Here is a 20,258-nt window from a genome sequence, read left to right as displayed (position 1 = left end):
AACAGAGTAACTTTAATACTGAGTGTAGGACAGAAACAACAATAAACTTTATTAACACAATGACAACTTGACGGTAAACGGAATGGCGGTAGCACCAACGGTTAAAACTCCGACCACAGAGAACACCACCACGGCCATGCATTATAATGTTATATAATACTATCATCTGTGTACGAAGGAGGAGAATAAATTAAAGGAATAGTCCAGGTATATCTAATACAGTATATTGTGTATTCGTTGCGTCAGGGAGGGGCGGAGCTTCAAATAAGAGAATCCCTTGTCATGCTCCGCCCCCTACTAAGCATGACTGTCATGAGAATTATCGAAACTGTCTCCCAGCAACCAATTAGAGCACACATTTAAAGGCGTTATCTCGTATCCATAGAAGGATGGGACAGCTTTGGCTGTAGTTTTTGTAGTTTTGCTATGGCTGGAGGGCCAAGGTTCCCTACCTTTGGGTTAGCTACATCTGTCACCTGAAGCATCCCTTTAAAGTTCCCCCGTGAATAAATACAGCTTTTTTTTATCATAAAGACACATTCATATTATTGACATTTCCCCTTTAAATAATAATAATAAAAAAAAATGTTTACAGTAAATAGTCCATGATTGTTTTTAGTTATCTGGGTGACAATATGGCCTCCAGGAGCACTCGTCACTCCAGCTATATACACATTGCAACCATTTTTTTATTGCTTCAATGCATTTAAAATACTTTAAATTACATTTAAAATGACACCGTTGTTTATAGAGCAGCTATGCAGACCTATGTGTCTCCATAGTTACAGACTATAAAAAACACCCTGTGTAGTCACTCTCTTCCATCTTCCCCTTACTTTTTGCAAACCTATATTTAATGCAGGAAGATTGAGGCAGACTGCACAATCAGACTACACAGGGATAGTTTGTAGTCTGTCACCATGGTGACAATCCCAGCATGAGCAGTAGTAGACGCCCACCTCTGGGGGATGTTTACATAAACCCCACCCATTTTTTTTTTTCCAGTTCATGGCAAATATGTTGAGGTCTCAGGTGGGAATCTGTGCTGCTTTCTGGGCTGAGGGGGGCTGCATCTCCCCCTAAATATTATTTTTTACAGGACACCTACATGTGAACCTTTGATTTTAAAGGATTTATAGGATTAAAGAAAAAACATGGCTGCTCTCTTCCAAAAACAGCACCACACCTGTCTACAGGTTGTGTGCGGTACTGCAAGTCATACGAGCCGGACTGTTAAACAAGACATGGCCCAACGACAGCTGTTTCTTCAAGTAAGAAGCCATGTTTTCTAATCATATACAATCCTTTTAAATTACTTCTACTTTTATTAAGTCAGTACTAGTTACAGGTAATAAAGTTTCTTAGGACCGCCTGCTGATCACTGGATTGAGAGGACACTACCCGTCCCCCTTGTTATCTTTGTCCTTTCTCTGCTTTCAGTTCAATAAGAATTCAGAAATCTGAGATGGACTGGTTGCTATGGACTGGCTGCCTGGCAACCCCATTGGAAAGACTGGTTTCTAGGCAGGATGTCCCTAGGCGATGTGCTGTCAAGCTTCTGCCAAAACTTCTCATTGCTTTACATAGTAAATTTAGGTGGGGTCCCAGGTAATGGTGGCCATACAAGTTTTGATAGATGTCTCAAGGGGGCTCTACTCTTTATTGACTGATCTTCGTGGCGGGACATGTTCACCAATCGTCTGAATCATCTGTGGTACCAGAGGACTCGGGGTCCGCTTGGGGTCTCTTCTTCGTATGAAGTCTAATATGGGAATCCAGAGCAAACTTCCTATTGAATGTTTTGCTGCACTTGTCACATTTATATGGTTTCTCGCCCGTGTGTATCCTCAGGTGCCGCACTAGGTGGGTTCTTCGACCGAAAGCTTTGGGGCACTCAGTGCACTTGTGAGGCCTGTCCCCGGTGTGCGTCTGCTGATGCCGCTTTAAACTGGACAGGTAAGTAAAACTGCGCGAACAGACGGGACACAGGTAGGGCTTTACCCCCGTGTGGCTTCTCGTATGTGATGCCAGGTGGGATTGGTTGGCGAAGGTCTTGTCGCACTCAGGACACTTATAGGGCTTCTCCCCAGTGTGGACTCTCTGGTGGATCTTCAGCTCGCTCTGGTCGCGAAACGTCTTATAACATTCAGGACATGAGAAGAGATTCTGGCCGGAGTGGTTTTTCTTGTGTCTATTAAAATGGCCGATGAACTTGAAGTTCTTCCCACACAAGGAGCAAACATAGTGAATCTCTCCATTACCGTCCTCAAAATACTCAGAAGGATCAGCCACACCTTCCAAGGACTCATCACTGCTGTCATTCTCCAGCTCGGAGCAATCAGTGATGTCCACTAGTTGTTCACAATGCTCGACCTTCTTACTGTCCTGGTCCTGATTTTCTTCCATCTTTATCTCCTCCTTTAGCTCCATATTATCTATGACCGCACAAGGCTCTACTGTAGGCCAAATCTGAATGTTCTCCTGGGGTCTGGCCTCTATAGTGGTTCTTCTCCTAGGGTCTTGCTTTGTCGATAGTTATTCTATATGGTGGTTATTCTCCTGGCGTCTAGCTTCTTGGATGGTTGATGTCTATAGTGGTTCTTCTTGGGTATTGCTTTGTGGATGGTTGATGCCTAAGGTGGTTATTCTTGTGGTGCCTACCTTCTTGGATGGTTGAGATCTATGGTAGTTATTCTCGTGGTGCCTAGCTTCTTGGATGGTTGAGTTCTATGGTAGTTATTCTCGTGGTGCCTAGCTTCTTGGATGGTTGAGTTCTATGGTAGTTATTCTCGTGGTGCCTAGCTTCTTGGATGGTTGAGTTCTATGGTAGTTATTCTCGTGGTGCCTAGCTTCTTGAATGGTCGATGTCTATGTTGATTATTCTCCTGAAGTCTAGCTTCTTAGATGGTAGGTGCCTATGTTCGTTCTCCTTCAGGGGATTAGCTTCTTAGATGGTAAATGTCTATGTTCGTTCTCCTCCAGGGGATTAGCTTCTTAGATGGTAGATGTCTATGTTCATTCTCCTCCAGGGGATTAGCTTCTTAGATGGTAGATGTCTATGTTCGTACTCCTCTAGGGGATTAGCTTCTTAGATGGTAGATGTCTATGTTCATTCTCCTCCAGGGGATTAGCTTCTTAGATGGTAGATGTCTATGTTCGTTCTCCTCTAGGGGTTTAGCTTCTTAGATGGTAGATGTCTATGTTCGTTCTCCTCTAGGGGTTTAGCTTCTTAGATGGTAGATGTCTATGTTCGGTCTCCTCTAAGGGTTTAGCTTCTTGGATGGTAGATGTCTATGTTCATTCTCCTCCACGGGTTTAGCTTCTTGGATGGTAGATGTCTATGAAGGTTCTCCTCCAGGGCAGGGGTCTAGCTTTATTTGATAGTTAATGTGTATGGTGGTTCTCCTCCAGGGGTCTAGCTTTTTGGATGGTTGATGTCTTTGTTGGATCTTCTCCTGGGGTATAGCTTCTTTGATGCTTGACATCTACGGTGGTTCTTCCGCTGGTGAAATCTAGCTGCTTTCCCGAGTCTACAGAATGTCTTCCATCCTGGACACACAGCCCTTATATGTCCAATGATGGAGGTAGGAGGCGGTTCCAGGCTGTGCTGCTGATGCCCACAGATGTCACTTGTTGGGGTTCACACCTTAAGAAGAAAAAAGTAGAAATCAAAAGATTAATTCTCAGTCTTAAAAGATTTGTCCAGGACTCAGGGAAGTCATGTCTGCTCCCAGGTACAGTGCTGCACCTCTCCATGGGCTGTCTCTGCACTAATGAAGGTAATGCACCACTGAGGAAAGCCCCTTTGGCTGACCCGTTATTACCCGGCAGCCCCTTTGGCTGACCCGTTATTACCCGGCAGCCCCTTTGGCTGACCCGTTATTACCCGGCAGCCCCTTTGGCTGACCCGTTATTACCCGGCAGCCCCTTTGGCTGACCCGTTATTACCCGGCAGCCCCTTTGGCTGACCCGTTATTACCCGGCAGCCCCTTTGGCTGACCCGTTATAACCCGGCAGCCCCTTTGGCTGACCCGTTATTACCCGGCAGCCCCTTTGGCTGACCCATTATTACCCGGCAGCCCCTTTGGCTGACCCGTTATTACCCGGCAGCCCCTTTGGCTGACCCGTTATTACCCGGCAGCCCCTTTGGCTGACCCGTTATTACCCGGCAGCCCCTTTGGCTGACCCGTTATTACCCGGCAGCCTCTTTGGCTGACCCGTTATTACCCCGCTGACCCGTTATTATACTGCTGCCCCTTGGCTGACCTGTGATTACACTGCAGCCCACATCAGTTATTACCCCGCAGCCCCTCAGCAGACCTGTGATTACACTGCAGCCCGGATCAGTTATTACCCCGCAGCCCCCCAGCAGACCTGTGATTACACTGCAGCCCAGATCAGTTATTACCCCGCAGCCCCCCAGCAGACCTGTGATTACACTGCAGCCCAGATCAGTTATTACCCCGCAGCCCCCCAGCAGACCTGTGATTACACTGCAGCCCGGATCAGTTATTACACTGCAGCTTGTTCCTAACCCCCAGCAGGCTTCACCCTCTCCCGGTCATCACTTGCCCCAGCCCGGCACACAGTACAGACCTCTCTCCGTGGTGTCCATCCACCCAGCATCACTCCGCAGTACAATACACAGCATCACTTACTGGCAAAGGATCACGGGAACTGTGGTTTTGCGAGGGAAAAAAAACTACCATGAAATCATGCGCTGTCAGAGAAGCCACGCCCACAAATGATACCCCGCCCCACTTCTCCCGTTACTTTTCTTTGATTGGTCAAGGGTAACTGCGATGCTAAGCCAAGCCTCGGTTTCAGAATGAGCTGTAAGTGTCCTGATTGGTGGATTCTGAGCTGGAATGCATGAGTGTACTTCCGGGCTGTCAATGGAGCCGTGCGGCTGAGACCGGGTGCATGCATGCCGGGGAGAGAGAAGCAAGGTCAGTGTGAGGAGAGGAGCGGGGTGTGAGCTCTACCACCGGGATAGACAGGGCAAAGAGGAAAGTAATAGTACTCACTGTATCCACAGAACACCAAACAACTCCTAAGTAATAGTAAGTGTTCCCATATAATGCCACCATACAGGTCCTTAAAGGAATTATCCAGAAAAACGTCAGTCTTCCTGCAGTAAAACAATGACAGAGATATCAGGAAATGAGGAAGAGGAGGAGCTAGGACGTGCGCTCCTCTGTCTGCCGAGTGCATGGTAGTATCAGCTCTACAGCCTGACATGCCCTAAGGAGTGAAGCTGGCGTGGGGCATGTCATCTGGGAAGTGTACTGTATTGATTGGTGTCTGCCGCGTACCTTGGACCCTTGGTCAGAAAGCCGAGGAGGCTGGGAGCAGTGGTGAGAGAGCTGCCCCAGGCTGACACCGGCTAGTATCGAGTAAAGAGGCAAAAGATTGTAGCTGCGGACTCTCCCACGAAGCAGTGAGGAGGGAGGAGGAGGTGGTGTACAGCAAAGAGAGCTCGGCTGTGAGAGAGCCGGAGGATCCAGAGAAGCAGCAGCAGAAGGGTTACTGCAGGCTTCCCTCCCCCTCCTGAGAAGTTGTGAGAGGGCTGAGGAGAGTGGAGGCAGCGTGCAGAGACGTAAGAGCGGCAGTGAGAGAGCCGGCCTGTTTGTTGGTCAGTACCCTGTGGCACCAGCAGTTCCTGGAACAAGCTATCTACACCTCGTGTGGCTGTGAGAGGGCTCACGGGGAGTGGAGGAGAGAGAATCTGAGAAGGAAATTCCACTGCAGCGGACTCAGATGAGTATGACATAACAAAGTTTCTCTAAAACTATCAATAACGTTGCTGTACTAACAAGTGAAAGATTGCCTCATACTAACCTGTGCCGTAGTTGGATGATAATATAGTTGCCTATCTAATTGTGCTGTCCGAGTGGATGAATAAACTGCGGAGAGATTTGCTGATTGTGAGACTGTTATATCAATCAGCTATTGGAGTATATTCTCCTGGGTCTAAAGACTGTGAGTGTAAATAGGGTCTGCAATGAACATGTCTTCCTCTAAGGCCCCATTCACACGTCCGTGTCAGTTTTTACTGTCAGGAAATCCTGATCAGGACGCCTCAAATGTCATCAGGAAAGTATCAGTAAAGTATCAGGATTTCCTGACAGTAATCCGTTTTAACCTTCAGGAAACCATCAGGAAAAACCTTCAGGATTTCCTGATCAGAAGAAAAGAATAGGACATGATGGGAGATGTAGTTCTACAAACTGGATGGTCACAGCTTGCAGAACTACAACTCCCATCATGCCCGGCTGACATGTCATGATGGGAGTTGTACTTCTGCAGTCTGTGGCCACCCAGGTTGCAGGGCATGATGGGATTTGTACTTCTGCAACCTGGATGGCCACAGGCTGCATAAGTACAACTCCCATTATGACCTGTAGGAAGGGCATGATGGGAGTTGTACTTCTGCAACCTGGATGGCCACAGTACAGAAGTACAACTCCCATCATGACCTGTCAGCAGGACATGGTGGGAGTTTTAGTCCTGGGGGGGGGGGGGGTTGTAATCTCACCTGTCCTGGTTCCCAGCAGTAGCATGAGGTGAGTTACTGAAGGTCCGGATGGGGGGTGGTGGTGGGGTGGTTTGCACGGTCCGGGGGGTGCTGCGGGGGGTGTTGCGGGGGGTGTATTGGCCGGCGCTGCTGGGCGGACATGCGGGGGTGCCGGCGGCAGAAGATTGATGAGGTCCGGGGGGATGGCGGCACGGCGGGGTGATGGCATCGTGGTGCGGTGATTGCGTCGGGAAGCGGTGCTGGGCTGAGGTCCGGGGGGGGGGGGGGTTCGGCCGGCACTGCGGAGCGGATGTGCAGGGGTGCCGGCGGCAGAAGATTGATGAGTTCCGGGGAGGGGGGATGGCGGCACGGCGGAGTGATCGGCGGGGAAGAACAGTGGAACAGTGGTGAGGTCCGCCGGCGGGGGGGCGGGGTGCGCGGTGCAGTGATCAGCGGGCAGCGAGGGCAGAGGTGCTGGGCTGAGGTTCGGGGGGGCGACGGTGGCTGTCAAACAATCCGGAATCCCGGGCACTTTCCTGACGTACATCAGGAAAGTGCCCGTGATTCCGGCGCTCCCATAGACCTCTATGGGGGCGTCCGGGCCGGAATTCCGGACAAAAATAGGACATGTCCTATTTTTTCCGGATCTATTTTCCGGAACGGACACCCTTCCGGAAAAATCCGGAAGGGTGTCCGTGACCAATTAAAGTCTATGGGTCCGGAAATCCGTCCGGATTTCCTGATAGGAAATCCGGATGGTTTTTCCGGACGTGTGAAGGGGGCCTAAAATGGTAAAGAGCCCAGGTATGAGTGGGAAAGACACTAAATCCACTAACAAAATGGAAAAATTTTTGTCTCCAAATCATCCTGTTGGGAAAGGACGAGGGGGTAAAAATGAAAAAGGATGTAATATAGAGGAGTTGGATAAGACTCAAGAAGGATCTGTGCAAATGGAGTCTGATACCTTGGGTAAAATATTATCAGAAGTAACTAAATGTAACTCCTCGCTTGAGAGTCTCACAAGCCAAATTGGAAGTATGAGTAGTGAAATCTCTCTAATCAGAGATGAAATTTCGAAAGTAAGAGATCGATGTGGTGAGACGGAAATACGTGTAAGTGGAGTAGAGGATGACCTGATCAAAATTAAGAAAGAAGTGGAGGAATTACAAAAGAACAATAATACACTAAAAGAAAAGATGATCGATATGGAGAATAGATCCAGAAGGAATAACCTTAGAGTTATAGGAATTCCTGAAGGAGAGGAAAAAAGTGACCCTACTGACTTCATAGAAACATGGCTTAAAAACCAATTCCCTGGAACACTGTCTCACTCTCCAGCTGTTGAGAGGGCACACAGAATACCGCTCAGAGGGGCGACAGTAGGAAATTTCCCGCGCCCCTTAATTGTTAGATTGGTAACATCCAAAGACAAGGATGCCATAGTAAGAAAAGCAAGGGAGACTGGAGAGATGAGCTATAATAACAACAAAATTTCTATTTACTCAGACTTTTCAGTAGAAACGCAAAGGGCTAGAGCACGGTTTGTGACTGGAAAAAAAAGACTGAGAGCAAATGGCATACAGTATGCAATGTTGTACCCTGCTAAACTGAGAGTGATAAAAGAAAAGTCTTGGTTCTTTCAGTCTCCCGAAGAGCTTTCTAGTTGGATGGATGCCAAAGGACTTAAATGAAAAGGGGACATTGGGGCGGTTGGGCTGTTGACTATTGCTATGCTATATTAATTACGGGATAGATGCACTCGGTGGGGTGAACTCAAGTTTAGGGCCTGCTATTAATATCTGAGGATAAAGATAGTGGGTTGGGAGGAGGGGGAGGGCAGGGGGAGAGGGGGGAGAGGGGGGAGAGGGGGGGGAGGGACTCCTGAGCAAATGGGTAAGGGTAAACTATTGGTATGTAGGCGGGTCTGTTGTATTGCTATTTTCTGCCTTGTTTATTTTTGTTCCTTCTCATGTCTGTTTTAGGTGAGGACTCGGAATGACGACAAAGTTGGTTGCATGGAACGTAAGGGGTATGAGTAGTAAAGTTAAAAGACACGCTATATTTTCTGTTTGTAAAAATTATTTACCGGCAATTATTTGCCTCTTAGAAACACATCTTACTGAGGACACAAAACACTGGGTAGAGAAGGGATGGGGAGTTCAAAAATACAATACGTTTTTTTCTAATTATGCTAGGGGAGTCACAGTGTTAATTCATAGGAAAATTAATTGGGAATTAATTGATGTCAAAATAGATAGGGCAGGGGAATACATTATGTTATATGGTAGATTAGAGAGGGTAGTATGTGTGTTGGTGTTTCTGTACATAGCCCCTCCGTTTTCATTCCGAGTCCTCCATAAGATTTATGATTTTGTTAAAAGTAAAGAGTGCCCAGTGTTTATAGTGGGAGACTTCAACTCAGTAATGGATGAAGAGAGAGATAGAAGAAGGGAGAGGGAAATCAAGGGAGGGAGAAAGGTTACGCCGTTAGCCAAGTTTTGTAGAGAAAGTGGCTTATACGATATCTGGAGAGAGAGAAATCCAAATTCAACCATCTTTTCCTGTGTAAATAAATCATGTAATGTGATGTCGCGAATAGACATGGTGCTCGGTAACCAACAAGCCATGAGAATGGTAAAGAAAGTTAAATATATGACAAGGTCAATTTCAGACCATGTCCCAATATATTTGGAGATTAGTACAGGGGAAGAGAGTGGAGTAATGCCATGGCGGGTCAATCCATATTGGTTCCAGATCATGGGAAATGAGGAAAGTATAGGGAAACAGCTCCAGGAGATGATAGACTGTAATTGGGGATCAGCTAGAGATGGGATAGTGTGGGATACAATAAAAGCTTTCCTGAGGGGCATACTAAAGAAAGCTATAAACAAAAAGAGATATGAGTTTAAAAAAGAGGAAAAAGAATTAGCAGGGAAAGTAGAAGAACTAGAAGCGAAGTATGTGGCAACTCCAGGAGAAGAGACGAAAGTGCAATGGGAAAGGGCCCAAAAGGAATATGCAGATATGTTAGAAAGAAGGGCAAAAAATAGTTTATTTTTCCTGGGTAAGAAGTTGCATCTAGACAGTGGGAAGCCAAATAGGCAGATAATGGATATAATTAGAAATCAAAAAGAAAAAAGTCAGATTTCTATGATTAAGGAGGGAGGAACAGAAGTTAGGACCCAAGAGGGGATATTGGCCTGCTTCCTGGGATACTATAATAAGTTATATAGGTCAGAAAGTGTTAAAACACAGGAGGAAATACAAGTATTTTGGACAAGGTAAACCTTCCAGTATTATCAGAAGAAAAGAGGGAATTATTGGGGGCCCCCCTTTCAGTAGAGTAGTTTAGAAGTGTATTGAGGCAGACTTGTGGAAACTCCTCCCCAGGTGGGGATGGGCTTCCATACGAAGCATATAGGAGGTATGGAGAACAGTTAGTCCCGGCCTTGCATAGGGTGGTGATGTCATCTTTAGAAGAAGGAAGGCTACCGGAGTCTATGAGGGAAGCCAGAATTGTAGTTATACATAAAGAAGGGAAAGATGTAAATAAAGTAGATTCCTATCGGCCAATATCCCTGCTGAATGTAGATATTAAACTATTTGCAGGGGTATTGGCCAATAGATTAAAAGGGGTTTTAAAAGACCTGGTGCACCCCGATCAGAAGGGATTTGTCCCCGGTTGTCAGATAAAAGAGAGTATTGGCAGGTTATTCCACAACATGCAGGTTGGTACTAGTGGAGGCTCCCACTCTATCCTGTCCCTTGATGCCGAGAAGGCCTTTGACAGGGTAGAGTGGGAGTTCCTTTGGGGGGTACTTAGGAAAATGGGCCTGGGTGAAAAATATATAGAGATGGTCCAATTGTTGTATACGGACCCGCAGGAAGTGGTATTAGTAAACGGACTTATATCAGGGAGATTTACTCTAGAAAGGGGGACTAGACAGGGGTGTCCATTGTCACCGATATTATTTATTTTGGCAATGGAGCCCCTGGCTGCTATGATACGGGAAGACCAAGAGATAAGGGGATTTGGAGTTAAGGGTAAGGAGGATAAAATAAGTCTTTTTGCTGACGATATGCTGTTATTCGTAGAAAACCCGGAAAAATCTATAGATAAATTAATTGATATGATGATAAATTACGGAAGCTTTGCGGGCCTCAAAATTAATTGGGGAAAATCTACGTTAATGCCACTCTCAGGACCATGGTTAGATCACCCGGGCCCTCAACACCTGAAAATCAAAATCTTGAAGAAAGGGGAGGGTTTCAGATATTTGGGGGTACATGTGACAGGGGAGGTGGGAAAGTTTGGGGATAATAACATAGTCCCAGTAATGAAATCCCTAAAAGAGAAGGTTGCAATATGGACCAAATTGATCAGGTCTAAAGCTGATAGAATAATGCTAATAAAATCGGTAGTATTACCCAAATTACTATACCTTTTTAATTCCTCCCCAGTTTGGATTGATGATGTTTCTTTTAAGAAGATGGAACAGTTATTGAATAGACTAATCTGGGGAAGGAAAAGAGTACGAATTCGCCTTAGAAACTTTTGTATCTCGCGGAATGATGGGGGATTTGGGGTACCAGACCTCAAATTGTACTTTTATTCTGCCCAATTGCTTGTATGGGGGGAGGGAGAGAACGTCCCATTCCTACAGTGGGTGTTAGAGTGTAAAAGGAGAGGGGAGTGATATAATTGAGGGTTTGGAGTCAGGCCAGTTAGAGAATAAAGTATGGGACTGTTTCCCCACAGTCCGATTGTGGACTAAATGTTGGAGATCCTTGAAGAAGATATTTAGATTAACGGGGTCACTAAATAAAACTCTGTTGTGGGATAATCCTAATTTAGAAGAAGTTTATAAATTAAGGATGTGCAAGAACTAAGAAAGGGGGGTATAAAAAGAATACAAGATGCCTTCGTAGGTGGAAATCTCCGAACCTGGCCAGAGCTGCAAAGAGAATATAGCTTAAAAGGCACAAGTTGGCTAGAGTATGGGAGATTACAACACGCATATATGTCATCAAAAGAGAAGGGTCTATTCTTGGTGCAAGAATCTCCTGAAGTATTAAATTTATTGGGAATGGAAAATAAGAAAAAGGGGCTATCAAGAATTTACTCTAAAATGAGAGATTATGTATATAAAGATATGCCAATAAAAAGCCGGAATAAATGGGAAAGTGAACTGGGGAAATTCTCGGAGGAAGAATGGCACAGAATTACGCAAAATATTAAGTTTGTCTCTGTAAATAGTAACCACCAAATGGTACAGTTCAATATTGTAAATAGACTGTATTATACCCCCTCTTTCTTAGCTAAAATAAAAAAGAGAGGTTCCCCGAAATGTGTAAGATGTGAGGGAGGCCCGGGAGACTGGATGCACTTAGTGTGGGATTGTCCAAAAATAAGAGAGTATTGGAGTGCAGTGATAGAGGAAATAGTAAAAGAAGTCAAATTTGAGGTGCCCTTTACACCAGGTCTAGTGCTGTTAGGAGAGGATTCCCAAGTAAAAAAGAAGAAAGATAGAATACGATTAAATAAATTACTTTTTATAGCAAGATTGCAAGTGGTTAAAAATTGGATTTCCCCCAATATCCCGAGTGTGGCAAGCTGGAGAGAAGCATGCAGGTTATATGGAAGTTATGAAAAAGGAAGAGAAGGTAAATAGATAGACCCAGTCAACTAGGCAACAGAAAAGAGATATGGATGAAATTGTTTATGTTGAGTGTAATACTTAATTTATGTACTGTAATGGCATTTGCTCGGGGGGAGGGGAGGGAGGGGTATCTGGGGAGGTAGGGGAAGTATTGGGTATATTTATATTTATGTTATTATGTATGAAGATAAATAAATAAAGATTTATATAAAAAAAAAAAAACAATGACAGAGCCCAGCACCACAGCTGACAGGTCTTACAGGGTTCTATGCCTGGCCAGGTCCGTGCATGAGCCCTATTCTAATTAATAGAGCCTGTGCACAGAACTGACCAGGGCTGGGATGGTTGCCTTAGCAACCTCATATCTCCCATCACCACCACATCAGCTGTGCCTCTACACCAAACAGAAACATAGAAGATTGTCGGCAGAAAAAGACCACTGGGTCCATCTAGTCTGCCCTTTTAGTATTTTCTTTCTAACTATCTTAGGATAGATATATGTTTATCCCAGGCGTGTTTAAATTCTGTTATTGTAGATTTACCAACCACCTCTGCTGGAAGTTTGTTCCAGGTATCTACTACTCTTTCAGTAAAATAATATTTTCTCACGCTGCTTCTGATCTTTCCCCCAACTAACCTCTCACTGTGTCCTCTTGTTCTTGAGCTCAGTTTTTTACTAAAAACACTTCCCTCCTGAACCTTATTTAGTCCTGTAACATATATATATAAAGGTTTCCATCATGTCCCCCATTTCCCTTCTTTCCTCCAGACTATACAGATTCAGATCCTTAAGTCTTTCCTGATATGGTTTATGCCTCACACCCTCCACCATTTTTGTAGCTCGTCTTTGGACCCGTTCTATTTCAAACTAGAGAACACATGGGATGGCATCAAGGCAGCGACCCTCTGACCTGCGCCGAGCGGTGTGCAGCCGCAGCTGATGGCTGGGTACATACCTTGTTTCGTGCACAGGCCCTCATAGTTATCATAGGGCTTGTGCACTGAACCCTTGACGGCATGGGGCATATCCAGGAAAACACAAATTCTTCCTCCATCTTTATTTGTGTCTATTCAGGGAGAGGAACATGCAGAACTATGACATTTCTCTGGATAATCTTTAACAACCAACATAATATTAAAATATGGTTTCTTAAAAATGCAGTCTAACTGTAGTACCTCCCAACCGTCCCGGATCCGGCGGAACAGTCCCAGTTTTGGGGTGATGTCCTGCCGTCCCCCATGTGTCCCACTGTCCCCCCAACACCCCAGCCCCTGCGTTCGCACTAGTAGCTGCGGCTGCCAGATGCTGACTGGGGGCCTTTTACTGTGAGTGCACCTAATGAGCGCTCACAGTGACACCTACTGGCTGCCCCGGACACTGAAGGGCGGCTGGTGAAGGCTTTCTGTTCCAGCCCTGCGGCGCCCGCACTCCTCTCCTGCTTGGCCCAGATGTGATGTCATGTCCGGAGCCAAGAAGGAGAGAAGAGTGCAGGCGCTGCGAGGCTGGAAAAGGAAGCCTGCACCAGACGTCTGTACTTGCAAACAGCAGCTTCAGGAGGAGACTATGGGGGAGCGAGGTGAGTATCCTTCTGAGGGTTTTTTCTTTTACGCATAGAAAGAACTACACTAAGAGGGAGGGGAGCAAATACAATGTTGGGGCTACATGGGGGGGCAGCAACAAAGGGGGGCCATACTAAGTGGGGGATAAAAAGGGGGGGGGGTAACCTATGTGGGAGATAAAAAGTGGGGCTATTCTATGAGGGGGATAAAAAGTGGGGCTATTCTATGAGGGGGATAAAAAGTGGGGCTATTCTATGAGGGGGATAAAAAGGGGGGCTATTCTATGTGGGGGATAAAAGGGGGGCTATATTATGTGGGGGCTACAAAGGAGGGACTATAATGGGTTTATACCAAGTTGGGGCTACACAGGGGGGCTATACTATGTGGGGGCTACAAAGGGGGGCTATAATAAATGATGGTTATACCAAGTTGGGGCTATACTCTGTGGGGGGCTACACAGGGGGGCTATACTAGGTGGGGGATAAAAGGGGGCTATATTATGTGGGGGCTACAAAGGAGGGACTATAATGGGGTTATACCAAGTTGGGGCTACACAGGGGGGCTATACTCTGTGGGGGGCTACACGGGGGGGCTATACTATGTGGGGGATAAAAGGGGGATATATTATGTGGGGGCTATAATACATGGGGGTTATACCAAGTTGGGGCTATACTCTGTGGGGGGCTATACTAGGTGGGGATATACTATGTGGGGGCGTGGCTACAAGGGCGTGCTATAGGGGCATGGCACATAGAGTGTGAATGTCCCTTTTTCTTCCCAGCAAAAGTTGGGAGGTATGCTGTATCCACATAAGATTGCCAGGCTGTTTCCAAATCATATTTCCTAACTGTACCCACAATATAGTTTCTTACTAATACACCCTAACTGTTCCCTCATAATCCCACAATATAGTTCCTAAGTAACACTCCCAAAGGGGGCATTCACATGTTCCATGCACGACCCATAAATATGGGCGATGTGCTACCGTACAGAGCCCGGGATAGTCGTTCATTATGATACTGGGAGCTCAGACACTTTTTTAAATCTTTGCGCTACTGTACTGTTACAGAGCTATTGGAGTCCTCAGCATCACAATAATCGATGATGCCAGGAGTTTCGAATTCCAGTCCATAGCACATTGCCCATGCAGAGACTGTGTGAATACCCCCTTACTGCACCTACATTATACCCCAATATGATTAAAAAAAATAAAAATGTGCCTAACCTATATACAATATCCAAATATTACCGTCATTCTTTGCCTACATAGTATACAGCGTGCATACAAGACCCCCATGCACCCACATAATACTGCCACCCTTTGCCCAAATACAGTGGTGCCTTGGATTAGGAGCATAATTGGTTCCGGGACCGCGCTTGTAATCCAAATCCACTCTTAAACCAAAGCAAATTTTCCTATAAGAAATCATAGAAATGCAGACAATTGGTTCCTCACCCCAAAAATAATGATTTATTATTCTGAGTAACAGGTAAAACAGATGAAACAAAGATTCAGAAACAGCAGAATATGTGATATTATAAGTTACTGTACAGTAATGGAGAGGATGGGAAACACAAGTGCGGACAGAGACTGCAGGGAGCAGGAAGGAATGAGCAGGAGAGATGTGGGCACATACATGCAGCACTCTCTGTCCGGGGAGAGAGGGGTTACAGCTATGGAGAGATTACCTCCACAGTCCTGTCCCCTGATGCAAGCCCCAGCCTGAAGTGGATCTGCTATGATGTGGAAGGTGAGGGAGACTTCCTGGGTCATAGTACAGTGCTGTAGACCCCGCTATGCAGGCCATGCCCCTCCCCCACTCACGCTCCCACCCAGTCCAGGGAGCTCTTAAACCAAAGCAATGCTCTTACACCAAGTCACAATTTTAAAAAACTCTGAGCTCTTCTTGCAAAACGCTCTTAAACCAAGTTACCACTGTATTGGCATTGTACACATGTGAATCACTTTTCTTTTTCCATCCCTCCCACATATTCTCTGGAGACGCTCACACAGGATGTTCTGTGAGTTCTGCCTTGTAGTGCCCAGAATTACCCATAATGCTTTGAGCGGGTTTCATGTCTACCAGGAAAGCTTAGGTAGAGAAGTCGGGATCGGTGGTTTCTCATTTCCAGTTGATGTTTGTGGGAATGGAAAACTGAAATTGACAACTAAATTCACTTTGAATTTCTGATTTTCCACATTTTTTCACAGTAGTAAATTCTTTGTGTCCCAGGGCTCCTCCCCCTCCACAATGCTCCGCCTCTTACACCGCGCCAGCCGCAGGATCATTGTGAGAGCACCCTGCAGAGGCACCACCACCATCACAGAGCGGACCAAGAGGGATGAGAGGCGACGGCGGCAGCGGAGTCAGCTGGAGGAGGGCTCCGCCCAGGAGACGGTATATAGTCCCTTATTATTATTATTTTATATGTATATAATATCACATCCATTAATGCTCCTGAGGTCTCCTCCTCCAGGTGTCACCATGTAATGGCCGGCGCTGGCAAGACAAAGAGACCATTGAGTATGAAGGTCGTACAGCGCCAGGAGAAAAGAAAGGTAGGACGACTCTGCCGTTTCCCCTCCCCGATCCCGTCCCTCTGGAACCTTCTATACAGTAGAACTAGTGATATCAGCGAGATGTTACTAATTGTACCGGGTGCTGCCAGCAGAGGCAGCATCACAACTCCATGGGAATAAGAAAAGACTGTAGTGAGATGTGTTTCTGAGGGCAACTCAAAAAGTTATCCCCTGTCTATAGGATAGGGGGTACCAAGCACATTTTGGAGGGTCCAGACTCTAAGTGATTATATGTGTAGGGTTCTGTTGCTCCCTGAGTGAGCTCAGCCATGTATGGAAGCCCTGTAGAGAATGAATGGCGCACCAGCTGTCATGCTATATGGCCATGGATGGTACCATGTGGGCACCGGTGCCAGCTCTGCACACAGCCCTGCCTTTCCCTGATCAGTGCATTGCTTTTCTTTTCTAGATACCAGTAATCCCCTGCCTGCAGCCTACAGTCCGCGATATGTGGAGGCGGCGTGGTACGCCTGGTGGGTGAAGCAAGGATTCTTCAAGCCGGAGTACCAGGTGAAGATGTAGAGTAAGGAGTAGGATTGGTGTCACTAGGACATATAGGGACATAGGAGAAGTATGGATTCCACTAAGGTAAAGACCCCCTCCCTGTAGTGGACATCTGACTGGCTACCAGCACTGACATCACAATAAGAAATACCTTCCCCCTGACAGTCATGGAGATAGAAAATGTGTGTGTGTATATATATATCCGTATTTTCCAGCGTATAAGACGAAAAATATTCATAGAAGTCGGGGGTCGTCTTATACGCCGGGTATGGTCGCCCCATACAGTGGGGGGGGGGGCTCAAAAATCCACTAGAAAAAAAACAAACCTTTAACTCATCTCGGGCCCATTCCTAACATCAGTGCGCCTCCCGTACTGTTCCCAGCGCAGGCAGTGTGACGTACACTACCTGAGACGGAGAACGCCGAACCTCTCCCGGGCAGCCGAGCGTCTCATCGGAGAAGCTCGGCTGCCGGGAGAACTTCCAGAGAATGAGAGAGGCGCCGGAAGTTCCCGGATCCTCTCTCATTCTCCTGAAGCTCTCCCGGCAGCCGAGCTTCTCCAATGAGACGCTCGGCTGCCCGGGAGAGGTTCGGCGATCTCCGGCGCAGGTACTGTACGTCACACTGCCTGCGCCGGGAACAGTACAGAAGGCGCACCGATGCCGGGAACAGGCCCCAGGTGAGCTAAAAGTTTTTTTTTTTTTTTTTTTTTCATTTAGCTGCAGTTAACCCCTGCCTGACCACAGCAGGGCTGCGGCCAGGCAGGGGTTAACATATTCTGGCGTATAAGGCGAACCCCTGACAATCTGCTTAAAATCAGGGGTCGTCTTATACGCCCAGTCGCCTTATATACCGGAAAATATTTTTTTTTTTTAAATTTTTTTGCACAAAGCAACAGGGAGACCAAAAAGATGATGTACACTTAACTCTCTAACTTCACTATATACATCTATGAAACCCAGGGGTAGTATATAATAAACATGTTACATATATTAAAATAAGAGCCGTTTCTGTCCTCAGAGTCATCTACCCCATGCCAGGCCTGAGGTGTTCTCGCTCTGCATCCCTCCTCCCAATGTCACCGGCTCCCTCCACCTCGGCCATGCTCTCACAGTAGCCATTGAGGACTCTCTTGTGCGTTGGTGAGTACGAGGGGGAGAGGTAACTTTGTGTACCAGTTCTACATTATTTGCCACCTCCTCATTTACATCCAGCACGGTCCTGATATGTCTGACCATTGTATGTGAGCTGCAGTTTTGTCCTGATGCCTCAATCTATCACCCTGCAGTCCACATTGATTTCTGAGACTGGATCCAAATGTTACAAACCCTCAGCTGTAAGAAGTATTAGAGCTGTGTTGATTGTTTTGATATCTTGTTGTTTTGTTGCTTCCCTTAAATGGATACTCAAGTGGTTTGTTCTTTTCTTTCAAATCAACTGATGTCAGAAAGTTATATAGATTTGTCATGTACTTCTATTTAAAAATGTCCAGTACTTATCAGCTGCTGTATGTCCTGCAGGAAGTGGTGTATTCTTTCCAGTCTGACACAGTGCTCTCTGTTGCCACCTCTGTCCATGTCAGGAACTGTCCAGAGCAGGAGAAGTTTTCTATGGGGATTTGCTACTGCTCTGGACAGTTCCTGACATTGACAGAGGTGGCAGCAGAGAGCACTGTGTCAGAATGGAAAGAATACACCACTTCCTGCAGGACATACAGCAGCTGATAAGTACTGGAAGACTCAAGATTTTTAAATAGAAGTAAATTACAAATCTGTAACTTTATAAAACCAGTTCATTTGAAAGAAAGAAAAAATATTGCCAAAGTAATTCCTTATACTATTACCAAATGTCAACACCTTAAGATGAGAGTGCCCCTTTAATACTGGACTTGTTCCCGAAACATAGAAATCTCTAGGAAATTACAGGATTTCTAAAGAGTAAAAAACTAATACGCATAAATGTTACTGTAATAAGGGATCTTGTGTTGTGGCTCTTCCCCCTATGGAAGTGACTGCTGTATACCATGTGTGACATTTCTTCTCTTCTCACAGGCGGAGGATGCTGGGTCAGAAGGTGCTGTGGGTGCCCGGCTCAGACCATGCAGGGATTGCCACCCAGGTATGGCACCCGCTCTGTCCTCACACAGTCCTCTGTACGGAAGGAGAAGCCTCTTGTACCGTGCACATAGGGGGAGATTTATCCAACATGGTGTAAAGTGAAACTGCCCCAGTTGCCCCTAGCAACCAATCAGATTCCACCTCTCATTCCTCACAGACGCTTTGGAAAATGAAAGGTGAAATCTGATTGGTTGCTAGGGGCGACTGAGCCAGTTTCACTTTACACCATGTTTGATAAATCTCCCCCGATTATCTTTAGGCGGCTATTCTTTAGATGTGGTGGCACCATCATAATCAATGGGTCTCTAGCTGCTGCAAAACTACAACTCTCTACATTGCGGTAGCAGATTTGCTTGCAACGTCTAGAGACCCCCAGGTTGGAGGCTGACAGAGCAATTTACATATAGAGGCCTTATGGAGGCCAATCGCTCTGCATAAGCTAAATAGTCAGGTAGCATAAGTGACGCCATATTGTGTCATTTCTTATTGTCATGTCTTAAATGTTTTAAGGCGTCTTTGCAGGTGTCTAATAAAATATCTTTCCCATTACCACACTGTCCTATGTAATGTCAGACAGGCTAAGGGCCGTACTACACATTGTTGTGGTAATTTTAAAATGATGAGGGAGATTTATCAAACATGAGGTAAAGTGAAACTGGCTCAGTTGCCCCTAGCAACCAATCAGATTCCACTTTTAATTCCTCACAGACTCTTTGGAAAATGAAAGGTGGAATCTGATTGGTTGCTAGGGGCAACTGGGCCAGTTTCACTTTACACCGTGTTTGATAAATCTCCCCCATAATTTTAAAATTACCACAACAATGTGTAATACGGCCCTACCTCATGTTTGATACATTTCCCCCTATGTGTGTGTGTATAGATAGATAGATAGCAATATCCTAAAGGCTGAACCCTATTGGATGATTTGTAACTTTATTTAATGTAACTTCTTTTATTTAAGTGATTTAGGCAGGTACATGAGAGAGGACGCGTTTTGGCCTATAGCCTTCATCATATAGTCCGAAACGCATCCTATCTCATGTATCTGCTTGAATCACTTAAATAAAAGGAGCATTACCTAATTGTGAGTGCCGGGATTTATCTACTACATTGCCTGGGATTTCCCTACTACCACGGGCACCGCTAATAATGCTTTTATTTGTATAGCGCACACAGATTCCGCAGCACTTTACATAGTTTTTGTCAATTATTGCTCCCTGTCCCCAAGGGCTCACTATCTAAATTCACCTATCTGTATGTTTTTGGGTGTGGGAGGAAACTATAGTACCCAGAGGAAACCCACGCAAACAAGGAGAGAA

The 20,258-nt window shown here is 45.9% G+C and overlaps 2 protein-coding genes across 13 annotated transcripts in view; one reads left to right on the top strand and one right to left on the bottom strand.

Moving 5' to 3' along the window:
- LOC138766320 (zinc finger protein 664-like) lies at nt 1–19,014 on the bottom strand. 4 transcript variants are annotated; one of them, XM_069943853.1, is made up of 2 exons: nt 18,845–19,014; nt 1–3,646 (listed from the first exon to the last, which is right to left on the bottom strand). In XM_069943853.1, exon 2 carries the CDS (start codon nt 2,428–2,430, stop codon nt 1,690–1,692), a length of 741 nt encoding a protein of 246 aa, XP_069799954.1. In that variant the 5' UTR covers nt 2,431–3,646; nt 18,845–19,014; the 3' UTR covers nt 1–1,689. The 4 variants fall into 4 exon arrangements, with proteins under 4 accessions (XP_069799954.1, XP_069799952.1, XP_069799955.1 ...); XM_069943851.1 differs by lacking the exon at nt 18,845–19,014 and adding an exon at nt 5,028–5,425; XM_069943854.1 differs by lacking the exon at nt 18,845–19,014 and adding an exon at nt 4,659–4,690.
- The window catches only part of VARS2 (valyl-tRNA synthetase 2, mitochondrial), a 30,942-nt gene continuing 15,541 nt past the window's right edge, over nt 4,858–20,258 (top strand). Inside the window, exons 1-7 of one of the 9 annotated variants that reach the window (XM_069943842.1) lie at nt 4,931–4,949; nt 8,500–8,539; nt 15,972–16,136; nt 16,216–16,297; nt 16,728–16,828; nt 17,843–17,964; nt 18,874–18,940. In XM_069943842.1, coding sequence (XP_069799943.1) covers nt 8,513–8,539; nt 15,972–16,136; nt 16,216–16,297; nt 16,728–16,828; nt 17,843–17,964; nt 18,874–18,940 — 564 coding nt within the window. In that variant the 5' untranslated portion in view covers nt 4,931–4,949; nt 8,500–8,512. Of the gene's footprint in view, nt 4,950–5,689; nt 5,765–8,499; nt 8,547–15,949; nt 16,137–16,215; nt 16,298–16,727; nt 16,829–17,842; nt 17,965–18,873; nt 18,941–20,258 lie in introns of those variants that run through there. The other 8 variants (XM_069943840.1, XM_069943841.1, XM_069943839.1 and 5 more) reach the window with 8 other exon arrangements.

The sequence above is a fragment of the Dendropsophus ebraccatus genome, chromosome 10 (assembly GCF_027789765.1).
Source record: "Dendropsophus ebraccatus isolate aDenEbr1 chromosome 10, aDenEbr1.pat, whole genome shotgun sequence".
NCBI classification, from domain to species: Eukaryota; Metazoa; Chordata; class Amphibia; order Anura; family Hylidae; genus Dendropsophus; species Dendropsophus ebraccatus.
The sequence above is the reverse complement of the archived record's forward strand: the minus strand, read 5'-3'. Positions and strand labels throughout refer to the sequence as shown.